Source organism: Anoplophora glabripennis, unplaced genomic scaffold (assembly GCF_000390285.2).
Source record: "Anoplophora glabripennis isolate ALB-LARVAE unplaced genomic scaffold, Agla_2.0 scaffold736, whole genome shotgun sequence".
Taxonomy (NCBI): Eukaryota; Metazoa; Arthropoda; class Insecta; order Coleoptera; family Cerambycidae; genus Anoplophora; species Anoplophora glabripennis.
In genome coordinates this window covers 171,615-190,671 of record NW_019416827.1, presented here as the reverse complement: position 1 = coordinate 190,671, position 19,057 = coordinate 171,615, and the positions used below count along the sequence as shown (strand labels likewise).

Here is a 19,057-nt window from a genome sequence, read left to right as displayed (position 1 = left end):
TTTATTAATTCTTCATTTATTTATGGGTGTGGATTTGTGAAATACATATTTAATATAATCTTATTATATCATTCGTTTCTAGTTTTATGTACTTTCAACATTGGTTTGTAAGTGGTTTTAGTTTGAAGGTATACATTTTCGAGTAATGAAAATTAAACAAATTCTGAAAACGTAACCCCTATCTTTAAGAATACTATCTATAATTATGGAACACAAATTGGAGTTTAGTGAATAAGAAAAATAATATACGGCAGAGAGTAAGTTATCGAAGCATCATCGATATAATTTCTAAAAAGTCAGCTTTCAAATTCGGTGTAGGTACCTTAAGTTTTATTTTCAGAATATTTGTATTATTATTTAGATATCTGACTATACTAAGTATTTGTCACGTGATACACCTGATGCTTGTAAATTATTGCGCCAAATTTAAGCAGGAAGAAAAATGGTAATTTTTTAACAAAATTTTTCATTCTTTTTATACATATATTAGTCCGGTCAAATTAGTCATAAAAATAGTGGTCAAATAACGAAAATTCCGACAGAGCTAAATTTTGGTGGAGACCTTGGGTACACCATTAGAAATAAAGTGTCAAAAGTCCCTATCGATTCTATGTGTGCTAAAAAAGTTATTCGGGGTCAAAAGTCAAAATTTGAGGTTTTTTGGATTTTTTTCGAAAACGGTAAGATTTACCAGAAAAGTAGCCCTGACAAAAATATAGATCTTAAAATTATCTACAAAAATGATCCTTATACTTTTTTTTCTAAGAATCACCATTCCCGAGATATCGCGATTCTAAAAGTTGAAGGAGTCATGTTCTACATGATATGCACATATTATGTGTATATGCCACGTATATACATAGTCAGGCACTTAATACAAGTAAAAATGCCTATTTGTGTCTCTTATATGTATAAACTATACTACTCTGAGAATATACACTCAAAAGAAACTCAGTCCCTTAGTCAAGCCCCTCTACTCGCATGGCCTTGAATAACATCTGGTACTCTATTGTAAAAACTTTTGTAAAAAATACACGAAACAAGAAACAAGTACAACTATCTTGTCTTCCTCCAGCATCGACTTCGGCTAATCAACACTTGTATCGAGTATACTATTAAGTTCAGACATGGCTAGGCAATCAACTGAACCCAGAAGACTGGGGTTAGAAATTAACAGATAATACTTTGGAACCGATTTAAACTTCCAACTGCTCCGGAAAAACTCCTAAACACTATTTTTTGCAATTGTAAAAAGTTGTAGTGCTAAATGTGGCTGTAGAAGAGTAGGGTTACTGTGTTCTCCAGCGTTTACTAATTGCCAAAGCCAATCTTGCTCAAATGTCCAATTGAATACAACAGACGAAGGTTCATGTGATTTCGATGAAGAGACAGCTGATTCATCTTCATTTGAACAATTTATGAACATCCAGCAAGAAGAAGAGGAGGAAGAAGAAGAAATCGAAGAAGACATGACTGTTGAAGTCGACTTTGAAGAGTATGAATCAGATTAAAATATCAAAAGAAATCAGAACTACAGTTAAAGTCAATAACCAATATCAATAATCATCGTGCAGTTAAAAGAGTATTATCCCTAAAAATTCCGTCATAACAGTTCGTGGAGTAGGCCTACCGGGGAAACCACGTTAAAAAACGCGCCAAAGTACCCTACCCCAGAGGTGGTGTGGAACTGTGTGCATATCATGTAGAACGTGATTCTTTCAACTATTAGAATCGCGATATCTCAGGAATTGTGATTCCTAGAAAAAAAAGTATAAGGACCATTTTTGTGGATAATTTTAAGATCTATAATTTTTGTCTGAACTACTTTTTTGATAAAACTTACGGTTTTCGAAAAAAATCCAAAAAACCTCAAATTTTTACATTTGACCCCGGATAACTTTTTTAGCATACATGGGATCGATGTGGACTTTTGACACTTTATTTCTAACGATGTACCCAAGGTCTCCACCAAAATTTAGCTCTGTCGGACCCCACCTGTGAAAAAAAGATAATGACATGAAAATAGTTTTGCCTAACCAAAAATCTGAAAAAGTAGACAAATACAAAATACACATCACTATAGCATTTCAAGAAGTTGTTGACGTTTCGAAAATCAATCTGTTTTCATCTTCTGAACAGATAATAATTTTTCGTTTTTAATTATTGCCAGTTTAAATTTGTGAACCTTTGTGCTCGTCTATATTTTAATAATTACAGGTCGAAGGCTCGTATTTTCTAGGTCACACATTTTAGGTACATGACATATAAAACGTGACACATTTCTTGTTCGGAAATGAATCCGTAAAATTGCATTTTATAGTGACCACTTTTGTTTTAAAATTCCATTTTCCAGCTCCCGCCGAAATTTGGCGCCACGATTTAGAAACATCACGTACAAATATTGGGAGGCACTTTCTACAACACAGATGAGGAACTAAACAAAGGGACAACAATAACTCAAGAAAAAAATGTGTATGTGTATGTATGTGTTACCTTGGGCCTGATTGTGGTAGTTCCACGCCAAGAGCATCAACTTGAGCTTGTCGCTGTCTTTCATAGCCCCAGTTCCTGCACAGCCAATCATATCACGATTAGCAGGGTTGGTTACACTTTTATCAAATAAATATACTTAATTAACAATAACCATTGTTCTGTAATTGCGAAAATAAAGATAAACATAATGGATGTGAGTCGTGAATAAGTATTCGGTGATAGCTAATGAAACAAACGAGTGTTATTTCTACCTATAAAAAATTAAAGCAACTTTAACGAATTCAACGAAATGTGTTATTGATTATTACTTTTGGTGGATTATTATATTTGTAACTACTCAAAATAATTACCTAAGAATTACATTTTTTGGAAAAAAATTAGATTTAAATGCATGGAATGCTAATTATTATTAGAAAAAATATTTTCACCTTGCTTTTGAAAAAAGAGCAGAGGGATACTATTACCCAATTTTAAATAAAGGAAAAAACATAAATATTCAGGGTGGATCTTTTTTAGCCTTTATTGTTTCAAAGTTGAATCTAAAAGAATTTTTAAATGTATGTTATTTCTGTGAAAATTGTATTTATAAATTTTTTCTTCAATTAAAAAGACGACAAAAATTTATTGGCGTACGATTGAAAATTTTTATCTAAAATAAAAACAATCTTTTGAAATTAATACCTACTCGTAAGTTAAAAAAACTAAAATTTGCGTTTCCATTAAAAAATTATATGACAGGAAAAATATAGTAGACTGATTGTATATTTTTATATAAAACATTTAAATTGCTTACGTCTAGATATTGAGAAAAATGCTTCAATTTAAATCAATTTTATTTTTGCTTGTTATAAGTCTTATATTGATAGCAATAATTCAATTTCTCAATTTATCACAATCTCGATTTTAAATTAAAAATTCCTTTGAATGGTATAAAAAAAAATTAGGGAATAAAAACAGGCGGTTGTACCAAATTTAATAACTTTATGAGAAACAGCAGCTGTGATTGTTGCAAAAAAATTTATTTTAAAGAAAATTTTTCGTCATAGCATAATGTAAAAGCGCCACAAATGATATAATATATTTAAAAAATAATATTTTTGTATGGGAACTTCATGTTGAATAAAAAAATATAAATCGAATGCCACTAAAACCAAAGTTCCTAAAATGTAAATTAAAAAATCAAACCATTAAGTATAACACCAACCCTGCCGCATTTTAAAATTATATCGAAAATTTGGTTTATATCCTGCACATACATGAGGACAGACGAATTTCGTGTAGGAATATCAAAGAATTTCGTGTAAGAATATCAAAAAATTGTGTGTAATGAAAAAAATGTTCATGAATACTAACCGTCGTAGAAAAATATATAGGTATAAATATAAATGAATTTAAATTTGCATTCTGTGAATTTGTTAACATATATGTTTCTTCGACACTACAGAAAGTTGACGTTAAATAAAAGTCATTCTTACCTCCATAATGTTCATCCTCATTCCCTTCAGAAGATTCAGGTGTTGGCAAATTTTCCTGTAACAAATATAAATGTACTTATAAATGTCTTGTAGACTTAGTCGTGGGTATACAGGGTCGGAAAGTCCCCATGGTTCATCGGCCGTTACATGAGAGCGATAAAGAAAGTCATAGAAATCCGTGCGATAGAGAAAGATGGCTATAATGAAGGCGTCTAATAGTCACCGCCCATTTCGGCCTTCCACAAATAAGATCCACTTCTTATTTGTGGAAGGGCGAAATGGGCGGTGACTATTAGACTCCTTCATTATAGCCATCTTTCTCTATCGCACGGATTTCTATGACCTACTTTATGGCTCTCACGTAACGGCCGATGAACCAGGGGGACTTTCCGACCCTGTATAGATATTAAATCGGATGTAGCAATATTTTTTTGAATTATCATATAAATGTTTTATAAAAATATAAATCAAATGAAAGAAACATTACACTAGCATTTATACTGTGGCAGATAATGTTGCGATTTGTAAAATCTAAAAATAAAAACAAAAATGAAGTCAATGTTGGAAAAATATTTTAACAATTTAATTGTAGGGGGTTGTTCACATAATATTCCAACCGTATTATATATTTTGCCTTTCTATCTAGCAAAAAATTAAAGAACATTTTAGTAATTTTCTTGCGGACTCAGCGGATGAATATTTATATAAAAAACAATTGAATACTTAGGAGGTATAAACCGAAATATGTTTTTTTAAATGGTGCACCCTGTATATTTGCCGTCTTTACCATTTTTTGCTAGATAAAAAGGCAAAAAAGGTAAGGGGGTTATATGAATGACACTGTGTTATACAGGGTGGCCAAATGAAAACGATACAGAGCCAATTTCAGGAACTGCGTCAAGATTGTAGAAAAACGTTCAGACCTGTCGATTTTAGATTAATGGGGGACATTATTTGCTGTTATTTTTGACTCCGCCACTTACACCCCCAAGCAAGGGTAAGCATCACCCCAAAATATTTAAATGGCATTGGGGGTTGAGTAATATTTCTTTTGAAAGCTCTTACATTTCTCTTTACAACATACTTTAAATTTTATAATTCCGCCCAATACTTTGAAAAAAATTTACATTTTTCCGGTTGTTGTGTATGCACCTCGTGAAAAACTCTTGGGTTTGAATCGAACCAATAGCGGGAATTGTGATGATTTACCGTCCCGTTCAAAAAAAAAACTGCATTCATCAGAAAAACAGATGTTAAAAAGGAACTGTGGATCGTTCCATTATTTCGCAAAATTGCAAACGGCGGTCATAATCATCCTTATGAAGTTCCTGGACTAAATGTATTTTGTATGGATGGAATTTATTCTTCTTCAAAATGGTTTGTATGCTAGTCCGATTGATCCCAGACACAGATGCCAGCTGCCTCGTACTTAATGTAGAATCAAGATGAACTTGTCCCAAAACTGCAACTTCACTAGCTTCATTAACTATAGATTTTTCAATTTCTTGTTTTTTATTGGCTACGTTCCCTGTCTCTTGAAATTTTTTTACTAACTCTAGAACATACTTCCTCCTGACATGTCGATTTGGATAAAATAGCTGAGCTGTTTTATTCGCACATTTATTGTTCATAAAGTAAAGCGAAATGATATCTACCCTTTCCGCAATGTATTAAACCATATTGTTTAATTTTCAAAAACACAATTAAATAAACTACCAACCAACGCTTCCAAATAATACTAGAAAATAATTTGGAATCCACTAATTTTCCGTTCATTGTGTGTGTATAACATTAATTTCTGTTTTTTACAATTGTGTTTTTTTACGAAATTGATGACAAATCGCCAAAAACCAATGTAACGCAAGACATACTAAATTTATACCATTGGCGTACTTAACTCGAATGACTGACATTTTTACCGTTACTAACTGTTTGTACATAAGTTTCAACTTTAAAATCAAAATTCTTAATAAGTATTGATTGGAATTATAAAACTTAAAGTCTGGTGTAAAGAGAATTGTAAGAGCTTTCAAAAGAAATATTACTCAACCCCCAATGCCATTTAAATATTTTGAAGTGATGGGTGATGCTTACCCTTGCTTGGGGGTGAAAGTGGTGGAGTCAAAAATACCAGCAAAAAATGTCCCCCTTTAATCTAAAATCGACGGGTCTGAGCGTTTTTCTACAATCTTGACGCAATTCTTGAAAATGGCTATTTCGTTTTCATTTGGCCACCCTGTATAAGCAACACCTCAGTCGTATAACGTCAGTTTTTCTTGAAGTATATGTTCAATTAGTTTCATCTCTAGAATGATTGCCCGAAATAAACAAAATTATTTATTACGAAATATTAAAATTTGTCTTTATAAACAATTATTTGTTACATTAAATTGGCATCACTAACGTGATCACTAATTCAATGTAAATATTGCGAAGTTCAAAAACTTAAATAGATGGGCATTAGGAAACGCTGAAAAAAAAAAGAATATTTTTACAAATATAGATGGCATTGCAAAAAATAAAATGAAGGCTACTATTAATTGTTTCTTTCATTAACAAACAGTTAATCTTGATCAAAAGCCAATTTTGACACAAAAATTATCCTTCGTTAATTAGCAACCAATCAGGCTTTTTTGAGATTTGTTAGTAATTTTTCAAAATATTTGGGATAATTGGTGAAAAACTCGTTTTATTACATGCTAATGATATATCTCTGGACGCGTCACTGTTCGTGGAGAAGGCAATAAAACAAGTGGATGAATTTCTTCATAAAATGCAACAAACATATCCGACTTGGTACTTGACAACCTTGAATCAAACATAACACCTGGAAATACAACCAATCGTGGACGAAATGCGGTAGAAAATAGCAACAACTTGTCTGTTATATAACTACGACGCGCATCTGTCTTTAACTGCACTTTTTTAAATTATATAAGCCATTATATCACGATTTACATTTCACATTACCTAAAATGGTTTTGTTGGTTGATCACTAATGGAAAAACGTACATGGAGAGTACGATAATTTACTTTTCCCAAAATTAACTTGAATGTTTATTTTATTATACTTTTATAGGAGTTACATGACCTAAAATATTGTTAAATAGAGGTTTCATTCAAAGCAGAATTAAATTGTTGTTAAAATGGCTAAGGAAAAGCAGTTATAAACAAATTAACAAATTTTATGAAAAATTTAAAGATTTATTGCCGTTACTACAAAGTGAGCTATAAAGGTGAAGAAATTAAATGTAGTCTTACTAGAGAAAGACGAAGTTATACCACAGAAAACTCCATTTTCCTCCATTTTCAGTTGTTATTATGGGAATACCGCCCAATTAAAACTGGTTCTGAAATTGTACAAACATCAGCGTGACAGTGTTTGCACCAATACGAGCTTTATTGATTGAATTCCCTATAAAATTTGATAGTAGCCTCATCTAATTGCCCTGCTTCATTGTAATAGTACAGACAACACGACACTAAAAACGTACATGTGACAATTCTCCATCGCTCCCTATGGTTAACGATTTTGTTGAGGTTAAAACTACCGCGATACATACAAGTCGCAAATGGCTCCATTTCTGTGTGTATGTATACACTGATAACAATTTACTTGTTATCTTTTTATATTTGCCATGATTTTTACTCAAACAAAATGTAAAACGCATACTTATCATATTTTAAAATATATTCTTTCTACTCTTTTAAGTGCAGGCAGGGTGAATCTGAAATGTGTGCAAATATTTTATAGCGCGGTACAATTTATCGTGTAAAATATGTAATGAAATAAATTGTTTTTATTTTCGAAAAAATGCCCGACTTTTTAATAGAAAACTTGTTGAGATATTTATGAACATACTACAACATACTAAAAATCATACACAAGATATTCGTTCGGTTGAGTCCTTTTTTCCAAAATATTTTAGAAAAACCTATATTTGGCGGTATTTCAGGAATTTCGCATTCGATTCGCAAATACTTTTTTTCGCTAAACAAGCAACAGTACGGGATTCGTATAAATATTTATAGTAGTGCATCGGTTTAATGCACGAGTTCCCGTGATGCAAGTCGAAATTTAATGCTGCAGCGTGTCAATGACCTTTCGTTGCGAAATCCTCTACAAAAGTGTCCCGTCAACAAGTCACTTCTTAGCTCGGGTGCCGTACTATTGTATTTTCCTTTAAAGTGACTCAGTTTATGATTAAAATGTAGAACGGAATTGGGTATGTCGAGATGGTATATAAATTTATAAAATTCGCTAATCTTTACGCATTATTTTATATTTAACATATTATTTTTCGCTGATTAGGTAAGCACTCTTTTCCTTAAATATATTTCAACACACAGCTTTTTAAACTAGTATTAATTGCAATATGCATTCGTTACATTGTACCTACCAACCTGAAGTATACATAAATAATTTTCTTGTCACATAACTTGGCAAACTCGCAATTCATTCGTGTGCAAGCGTAAATGATTCCATGTGGATAGAAAAGTACCCCAAGCACTCACGTGTACAATACTACTTATTTTTAACGTAAATGGTAATTTATATATTAAAAACGGTTTTTGGTTAACTTTTAAAATATTAGATTCCGTTCTAGAGTTATTTAAAGTTTTAAAACTATCGGGCGCTTGCGTGGAAAACATTTGAATGTTAATCTTTCCATTACTGTCGTTGAGAATACACCTAGTGCGATGCTTATTGAAAAAAGGTGTAAGGAAAAGTTTGTAGGATGTGAATGATGGTAAACCGCACAAACCACAGACTCAAGTGCAATGTCTCGACAACTCAAAAGTTATGAACCTTTAAGGATTTTTATGTACGTCAAGTTTCATTCAAATCATTATAATATAGAAAAAGAACTTTATTTTTTATTTATAATAAGAACAGAGGACAGTAATAATTGATACATTAATATCTAGATCATACATACATAATTAGAAATTCTAATAAATTAACTGAATTAAATTAAATTAATCTTTAATTTATAGTACAAATAAAACAAAAATCATTATCAACGGGTTAAAAATTGTTCACATAACTAACGAATCCAGTCATTTTCTCCTAGTTTATGTTATTTGATAATTTTTATATGTGCTTTGATTTAGTGTTTTCTTTGTATTTACATAAAATTTAAAATATTAGATTCTATTTTAAAACAAAAAGAAAATGTAATAAAATGATTATTCTAATTCAACTAAAACTATACGTAATAGCAGAGGTTCAAGATGTTGTCAATTATGTAAAATTAAAAAACAATTGCAACATATGTTTCCAAGAATGGATTTAAATTATTATGTTTAATTGTTTTTTAACTGAATAACACTTGTATTTTGAGAACGAAGCTTTCACCGACAAATTTTTATATGAACTACCGTCATTATGTTTGATCTACTGATGAAATTTGATCCGTTCTTTAGCAGAAATCCTGTACTTAAGTAATTACCCGTAACATGCAAACGAATATTTGTTTTCAGCGAATAATAACGACTGGAGTTTGTTATTATGCTGCATAAACAAAACAGCGCAGTAATGGAAACTACATTTTTAGTGCATGTTTAGTTCTTTTTTTGGAGGGTGTTCATATGGACCGCTACATCAAAACATATTTAATAATGTCATTCGAACTTTGTCTATAAAATTAATAAACGTATTAAACGTTATTCTGATTTACATTGTGATGGAACTGTAATAAAAAATGTTTCTTTTTCCTATAAGTGTGAAAAGCTTGTTGAAAGTCAAATGTATCAAATAAATCGAGATTACATCTACCGTACTGGGTGTTTTTGTTATATGACCTAATTTTTATGTTGTAATGATGTAATGTTTGAAATACTCCGATATGTGGTCGATAATGAACAATTTGAATTATTTTCTCAGAAATAAATAGGTACCAAAGCAATAATTGCTCTTGAAGCGTTTGATTGTACTGTCACATCACGTAAAAGAAGAAATTGAGAAACTGGTAGAACTTATATGGAGAAAAAATGTGGATAACTGTAGCGGAAGCTATCTACAGGGTGATTCGTTAACAATGGGAAAGTCGAAAGCTAAAGCTACTACACGTGAAATGGTGACCAATGGCGCAAACATGCCTTATCCGAAAGTTGATAGTTTCGGAAATACATCGTTTTTTTGCGATTATTCTGAAAATATGTACGTTAGGAACTTGAAAATTTGTGAAACTATATTTTTTTAGACGACGAATAAGATGCGTGTTGTAATTTCAGCATTGCTCATAGAGGGCGCCACTGACGACCAATTTTACCGAAAATTTAGTTAATAACTTTTTATCCTGTACATTTAACATGAAACTTGATTCAAAACCTGAAAGAGCTATCATTTTGCCATTAATTATGTACTCTTGTTTCATTTCGGTATCTCGATCCGTTTTCGAGAAAAATCGATTTAACAAACACTATGTTTTGATAATATGAGAAATTAAAACCGAAACAAACCAAGTGTTTCTTCGTGTTATTACAATAATTAACAATAAAACAAATAAAATACGTAATTATGATTTAAAGTAATTGTTCGAAGAATCCACCGTTGACACTGATACAGTTTACACGTTTTCTGAGAGATCTTCGAGTTTGAAACAACATATTGGGATTGCGTCTGACTTCACTGGCAGCGATTTGTATTCTTTACCACAACTCTTCACACGAGCCAATGGATTCTTTGTAAACTATATCTTTCATTCGAGACCAAATAGAAAAATCAAGAGGATTGAAGTACCGACTTCTGGATGGCCAAGCAAAAATGCTTACATGGCCAATCCAGCGATTTGGAAAAACTGCATCTAAATATGCACGCACTGGCCAAGAAAAAAGTGGTGGAGCTCCGTCGTGCATGAACCACATGTCTCTTCTTAAATAAACTGGAACTTCTTCAAGCCGTGGAAGCATTTTTACTTGGCCACCCAAAAGTCCGGACTTCAATCCTCTTCATTTTTCTATTTGGAATAATATGTTGGTTCGTGTGAAGAGTTGTGGCAAAGAATATAAATCGCTGCCAACGAAGTCAAACGCAATCCCAATATGTTGTTTCAAATTCGAAGATCTCTCAGAAAACGTTGTGTAAAGTGTGTAAATGTCAACGGTGGATTCTTCGAACACTGACTTTGAATCATTATTACGATTTCATTTGTTTTATTCTTCATTGATGTAATAACACGAAGAAACACTTGGTTTGTTTCGCTTTTAATTTCTCATATTATCAAAACATAGTGTTAAATCGATTTTTCTCGAAAAAGGATCGAGATACCGAAATGAAACAAGGGTACATAATTAATGGAAAAATGATTGCTCTTTCAGGTTTTGAATCAAGTTTCATGTTAGACATACAGGGTAAAAAGTTATTAACTAAATTTTCAGTAAAATTGGTTGTCAGTGGCGCCCTCTATGAGCAATGCTGAAATTACAACACGCATCTTATTCGTCGTCTAAAAAAATATAGTTTTACAAATTTTCAAGTTTCTAACCTACATATTTTCAGAATAATCGCAAAAAACGATTTAAAATTTTAACTTTCAACACCCTGTATTTCTGAAACTATCAACTTTCGGATAAGGATGTTTGCGCCAATGGTCCCCATTTCACGTGTAGTATCTTCAGCTTTCGATTTTCCCATTGTTAATGAATCACCTTGTATATACAGGGTAGATCAGGTTTTAAAGTGAAAACTTTATCAGGCGATAGAAAAAATTTTTAAAGCATACAGTTTCATATGGACGTGGGCTTAGTCGATTAGATCTATTGTTTCATAAGAAGAAATTATTTAAAAAAATATCGTTTGCCTAGAACACGATGAGGTTATTACAAAACACCTTTTATAGTGTAGTATGTTTATTTTAATAAACGCAACAGCTAATCAGATATATTTCCTTGATATCGCAACAAAATTTCCTACAATTTTCCTACAAAAAAAATGGAGAAGTACTGGGTTATTCACTATATTTTGACCCCCTCATTAACTTTTTTATTTTTTGAGTTAAGTTGCACGATTTTTCATGAAGTTTTCAAAAATGATCATAAAAAAATAAATGCAGTCCACACAAATTGACTGTGCATGTTCACTTTGTTAATTTAAATGGAACACCCTGTATATTTCTGCATATTTGGAACGTTCCCTATTGAGCATAGTCATATATGGTTTGTCGGATCCATCTCTAACAATAAGCGAGATATCATTAAAAAACGAAAAGAAGATTTTTTTATTAAGAAAATAATATATTTTGTAATTGTTAGACCTCTTTCAGGCATTTCTGCCTTTTTCCAATTACGTAAGGATTCACAGATTTAGTTGTTATATATTTTGACATATCGGGCATTGATACATTTCAAAATGCGCAAACTTAAAAATTTTAACTAAATCTGACAACATTGTTATTGTTTGACAGCTTATGTTATTTAATTAAAATGATTATTGTTAGAGACGGACCCAACTATGCTCGACAGGGAACGTTCTATCCAAATACGTAAAAATATACAGGGTGTTCCATTTAAACTAACAAAGTTAACATCCGCGGCCATTTTGTTTGGACTTCATTTGGTTTTCTAATACCATGTTCTAAAATTTCATGAACAATCGTGCAACTTTTGTATTAATACAATATTGTAGATAATTTTGTAGACTTTTTATAACTTCATGTGATTACTCAATAGCTTGTTTCTGTACATTGTAAACTGTTTCCAACAGTCAGCATTTGATTTGACAATAAACTTTGAACCGTATGTAAACATTTTATCGGGATGCGCATGCGCTGACTGTCGGAAATTGTTTTGGATTGCTCTAGGAACAAAGCTGTTAGGTTTGTTTCTGCAGCAATCTCAATATGTTTTCAAACTATCAGATATTTTTGGTCACTTAAGCTATCATGTATTTTCAGCGAACCAATTAGTCAAATATCTCTGATAGTTTCAAATTAGTCGCTAACTTCTGCAGAAATAAACATAATATTTATAGTATAAAATGCATCGATTGTTTAATTAATCACCAGATTCCTCCCAGAACTTGCAAAAAAGAACTGCTGCGCTCTCGCGCAAGGAAGCTGCAAATCGCTTCGTAAAGCAGAATCGAAGCGATCTAAATTATTCGGTTCCGCAGACCTGAGGGTCGCGTCTGTTTGTCCGTCCCTACGTCGGACGGATTGTGTGTCATTAGTTTACATTTATCGATCAGGCTGTTTACCGAGGAGTGTCATGTTGTAGTGGACGTGGACGGCACAGACCGGGGTAGGACCCCGACACCCGGGGGTGACCGGTTCACCATATCGATCGGGGTGGCGGAGGTACGTGCACGCACATCCCAGATGTCCCCGATGGCCCGCGGGGCCCCCATTATGCCCCACCGCGCCACCCACCGCACCGTATGTAGGCGCGCCAAAGGGGTGCGAGCCCCCGACCGACGGGGCGACGGCGGCGGCGGCAGGGGTGCGCGAAAATGAGCTGCAAATTGATTAATTCCGCCTAAATGTAGTGGCAACCAGGGCTCGGGTTTGTCGAATTTTTTAGTAAGTCGAAGAAACGCGAGGGAGAGAGCGCTTGGCCTAATATTATTTACAGGGTGCCCTGGAATGAACCCGTGACATTTTACCAGGGCATTCTACGACTGAAAATAAAGGAAACAGTGAGTAGTTTAAACAACTAAAGGGATTTCACAGGGTCTAACGACACTTACAGTGTACGATAATTCAATAAACAAAGAAATCTAAATAAAAAATATGGATAAATTTGGAACGAATACACCGAAGATGAATTTTTCAAGACAAAACGTCTGAATCTGGTTCGGGCTGAGGCAGTATAGGTATTAGGGATCATGAGGCTTGCAAAAACTGTAATAAAATTTCTAGGGTAGTATTTAAAAAAATGAAGTTGATGATGGTTCTGAAGAGACGAAACGTTACATATAAAAATTGATTATACCATTCGATAGAGGGCAAAAAGTGGCCATGAGAAAGTGTTCCTCTTTTTTCAATATCACCTCGAATAAGTCTGAAATGAAACAAAAACGGATATCCAAAATTTCGTTTTTTTTTCAAATATTTCGAAAACTAATCATGTTAGCCTTGATTATTTAGAGGCATAATGTTGGTCCCTTGATTACACAACTTTGCCCCCATTTAAGCTACAGCGGTTGGCACAGTACTCATATTTATGAAGATTCTATAGTAGGATCATATTCGATGAAAAGTAATAAATCATTGTCTGTCAAGGGAACCAATGAAGTATGCTTTTAAGGGTTTTACAAATTGAATAATTTCTTTATACATTATGAAGGGACGAGGGGATCAGTTCAGGTCTGGCACCCTTGTTCCTACAACAATTCCTTTATTCTCATAAACTATTTATTTTAAATGTAATTTATTATAAATCCAATTTGTTTCCTAAATTCCACATATGTACTACATTTCACCTCTGTACGCACCACTGTTGTTTACTTGTTTTTTGGAAGCGCTCTCTAATTGACGGCAAAGCTCGCCAGGTTAGTATTTGACGTATAACCGACCAGTTCGTACACTCGACGCACCTGGGCGACTACAGCTACTACCAGAACACAGTGTGTATGCAGCGGTATTTCAGATTTTACATTGAATTTCATTTTAAATTTGAAATGATTTATCTTACGCCTCCTAAAAATGATGACACGATTTTCCTTTGATAAAAGACCGACAACTTTTTGCTTTACTTTGCATCGAATACGATCCTACTATAGTTCAAATTCTTCTGAAAAAACAAATAGGTCTTCACAAAGTTTTTTTATTTTGTATTGCAGCTCATAATGTTAAGTCATTTTTCGTGAGTATTTACTATCACAAATTATCAAAACGTTATTGATATTTCGTATAGAATTACTATAATAAACAATGAAGGAATTGTAATTTCCCAAATGACAGTCCGAAGGTGATTGTCAGAAGAAAACCTGATCGGCCGTTGTCGACCAAAAAAACACCTCTGATGGAGGTCATGAAGAAGATGCGGCTGCAATGGGCCCAATAACTCCAGAATATGACTGTTGCAGACTGCATTCGAATGAGAACAAATAATTAAAATAGTGTTAATAAAGATTTTTTTTGTGATTATCAATATTTTCCGACGAATCAGCGTTTCAAATTTTGGTCGACAAAAGTTCTATTCTCCGACGAAGTCTTGGAAAGAGCAGTTCCATCCAGACTGCTTTGTGGTGGGGGTTAAATACCCGGTTAGTGTCATGGTATGGTCTGTGATTTCAGCAAAGGGCATAAGACGCCTATATATCGTGAGGGGATCATGAGGCAGGATACGTATAAGCGAATAAAAAAAATCCAGCTACTGCCACAGATCGAAGAATGGTGTCCTGGTGATGCAGGGTCCATTTTTATGCACGGTTAGGCACCGTGCCACAAAGGCAGGAGTGTTAGTGTATTCCTGGCCGAAAAAGCATTACCATTTTGCCCTGAGAGAACATGTGGGGACTCACCAAACGGGCGATTGCTAATGAGGTGATCACCACCAAACACCAATTGGTTGAAACTCTCTCATCAGAGAATGGCATCACAACGTCGAACTCCAACAGAATTCTAAAGTCTGTATAAAGAGCATGCCTTGAGACATAACAGCTCTAATTTCGGCAAAGGGTGTATCACTAAATACTAAGATTAATTTTAGCAGATTTCCATTGATGCACATATAGCTTTTACGAAAAAAATAAATAGTTTCGCCCACGTAACTCGTTGTTTTCATGATCTTAATAATACACTCTTTTCAACAAAAAATAGCTACAAGCCAGAGAACCAACTGTTTGCTCACAAAAATCAGTCAAACTAGAAAATAGAAGAAACTGAGTACTGTCCCTAATAATTTGGCCATCCACTGTACTTTGCACCTCTTACCGTTTCCAAGGTCCCTGTAGTGAAAATCGAATTTGTAACAGCCTGTATGTTCATTTGACCAACAACATATTTTTATTATTTATGTCCTCAAACAATTTTATTATATTGATGGTAAATTTCCTTTTGTTCCGTTTCAAAAGGTCTCCAAAATGCCATGTTGTGATAATATTAGTAAACAAAATATCCCTCATATTTCTCCCTTTCGCAATTGTAATATAAATGATTAATAGAAGGTGCCTATTATAAATTAAAATTACCTGAATCACACCAAATTCCGCATTGCTGCACTGCACTGCTAGGCCATTTGTTGACAAACGAATTTATGACCAGTTGGCCCAGTGCGGCTGTGTTTGTGCCGCGTTTGTCTGCGCGCTCATTTTTCAACTGGGCGACTAGACTGCATATGGATATGGCTAAATAAAAATGGAAACAAGTCAGCGTCAGCGACCGAGACTGGTACATACTGCCAACCTCTTGGTTCTTCAATTGAGATCGGAAAGACTATACCAAAAGATATTGGGTAACTTGATTAGTTTTAGAAGTACAGGATTTTAAAAAAAAAATCGCCCATTTACATTAACCTCTTTATCTCCGTTGTCACTAAATTTAGAAGAAACAAGTTGAAACATTATTTGTTCTATTGTTTATGGGGAAGCCATTGGCGGACTCAAGATTTTTTACAAATGTAGGCAGCTTAACCATTGACGTGTGTACTAGTTGGCAGTGAAATAGTTTTGACAAAAAAAATAATGCGATTAGTTTTAGTATATCCACTAGTAGTCTAGGTCCGTTTAGCATCCATATTATGTAATATTTAAGGGATGTTGGTAACCTTCCGAATAAATTGGCCGTAAATTTGTTTGGACAGTCATTTTAGTACAGCCTTACTCCATTTTATGCTCCATGTCGCATGTCTGGATCTAGATATGTTTAAAATAAATGTCAATCACTATATTTCAATAATACTTGATATAAAACTACTTAATTATATCTGATTTTTTTTTCAATACTTTGTACTAAATTTTTCCGCCTTCCCTGGTATGGAAGTCAGGAGCAATATGCATACTAATCAAAATTATTTTGGATATGGGTATAATAAATGAAACAGAGCTTAGGCAGGCATATTGCAAGGCTGGTACTGTCAAGTAAAAATCCCTAAATTCTAACTGGCAACCACTCCCCGTAACCGCCTTTGGAAGCATTTTGTGCACATTCATTCGACATACCTTTAGACTGTGCAAATCGTTGTATTGAACCAAAAAAAACTTTTTATTCTTATTTTTTAAAGTCCTGTTTACATTGGAACACACCTTTATTAATTTATGTAAGTATAATAATTTACATTGGAATTACATTACTTACTTAAATTGAGCAAATATTCCATATTAAGCAAACCTCCCGAATTTCAGTGTTATTGTATGAATAAAATTTAACAATGTTTCAATTACTATGCAAAATTATTTAGATTATCAACAATTCTCCTTTAAGCTTCTGCTCGGGCAGTCATAGAAACGCAATGGGTAATAATTATTATGGAAAACTACCAAGCAAAATAGAAAAGTAACATATTAACATACAAGTATTTTATTGCAGTTCACTCAAGTATAAACTTTTTCATCGTTACAGACGGTAAAAGTTCATCACTCTGAATATAATCGTTTTCTAACAAGTTTTTCCCATGAATTGCTATATAGTCACCTGTTATCAATGTTCCATAAAACGGCATTTACCTATATATACGTATCATGTGTGTGTAGATACTAATATTGACTGATTGAGTTGTTTGTTGTAAATTACGGTCTTGATTTTCTGCAATGTAGTTTTATACATCTGTTTTAATATAAAAAAATGATACAGGTATTTTCTATTCCTGCAAAGGAAAAGCGACTACTTTGAATCAAAAATACATTTATTTGGTATACCCGCTCAAGAACATCGTAATCGAAATAACATTTGTCTTTAGTTAAGATTTATAAGTGAAATAATTTTTGCTTAGGTAGTTCAAAATTATAATAATATATATTACGAGTATTATAAACAATTTATAATGTGTTTTTGCGCCAATTTTTTTTTTTCTATGCTGGTGAATCCGCAAAAAATTAGAAGCATATGTTAAGCGTATAAGATTATTTATTACTTTACAATATGTATATTTACTTTTATTTTTATGGCGCTAAATTTACATTATCTGTTTTCCCTAATCGCAGAGTACTCTTAAAATAAATTAAAACCAAAATCTACCTGATCTTTTTTAAGTATTGGTAGGTTGGTACATTTATCGTTATACACTTTATTATAGGGAAGATATTGAATTGTCCATTCAATTCAATTTTTATATTGTAATTGACTCGTATTTAAATATATGGAATTACTTACTTGAGAAAATTACATACATTTTCATGACCCCATAATGCTAAAGTCTAGTTTAAAGTGTATGAAAGGTATGGATGAATTACAAAGAAGAAAAGTAACACAAATATTTTGCACATGGATAGTAAATACATACCTTAAATAAAAAAAGGTTAATTAGTAAAAATAAAGGACTTTAGACATTGACAGACATCAAGATGGTACAATATACAATAGGTCTTGCAAAAATGTCACCACTTTAATATATAATTTTTCCACGGACTTCGAAAAATTTTTCTCAGCAAAGCAATTGCATGGACCAGATAGCTTGTTTATTCAACTTCAATTTCCTCTTTTTTAAATTTAGATACGATCATTTTTCATCGAAATATCGGACTTTTAATGGAAAAGGATCCTTTTGTCTTCAATCATCGATATCTCGGCGACAAATGGTCGTAGAGGTCTTTTAATGTCTCATGAGCCGCGAAATGCGCGAAAGGCGTGGCGTATCCCCATAATTCTTCTAATAAGCACGTTGTGAAAACATTGACTCAAAACTAGACCATGTGCATCATTACAAGTAGACATGAACTAAGGCGCTCGGGCATCAATAAAGTCAACTGGCGAACGTTCGTTATATATGGGGCATTCCACGCCAAATCGGACGGTTCGAAAAATTTAAATTTTCGATTTCCTTAATTTTTTTATATTTTTTAGTACTCCTCAAAAAATCCTTTCTGGTAAATTTTCAGATTTTTTTGATTACTTGTTCAAAAGTTATAAAATTTTCAAAAAAAACGCTCTTTTTTGGTTTTTTGGTCATAACTTTCTTAATAATGGTCCAAATTAAAGCTTTTTTTT

General features: G+C 33.0%; 1 protein-coding gene across 5 annotated transcripts in view; it reads right to left on the bottom strand.

Moving 5' to 3' along the window:
• The window catches only part of LOC108913051 (nucleolar protein 4-like), a 158,180-nt gene that overhangs the window by 15,134 nt on the left and 123,989 nt on the right, over nt 1-19,057 (bottom strand). For 3 of the 5 annotated variants that reach the window (XM_018718512.2, XM_018718513.2, XM_018718514.2), the window contains 2 exons: nt 3,969-4,023; nt 2,494-2,568 (listed from right to left, as the gene is read on the bottom strand). In XM_018718512.2, coding sequence (XP_018574028.1) covers nt 2,494-2,568; nt 3,969-4,023 — 130 coding nt within the window. Of the gene's footprint in view, nt 1-2,493; nt 2,610-3,968; nt 4,024-19,057 lie in introns of those variants that run through there. The other 2 variants (XM_018718516.2, XM_023455522.1) reach the window with 2 other exon arrangements.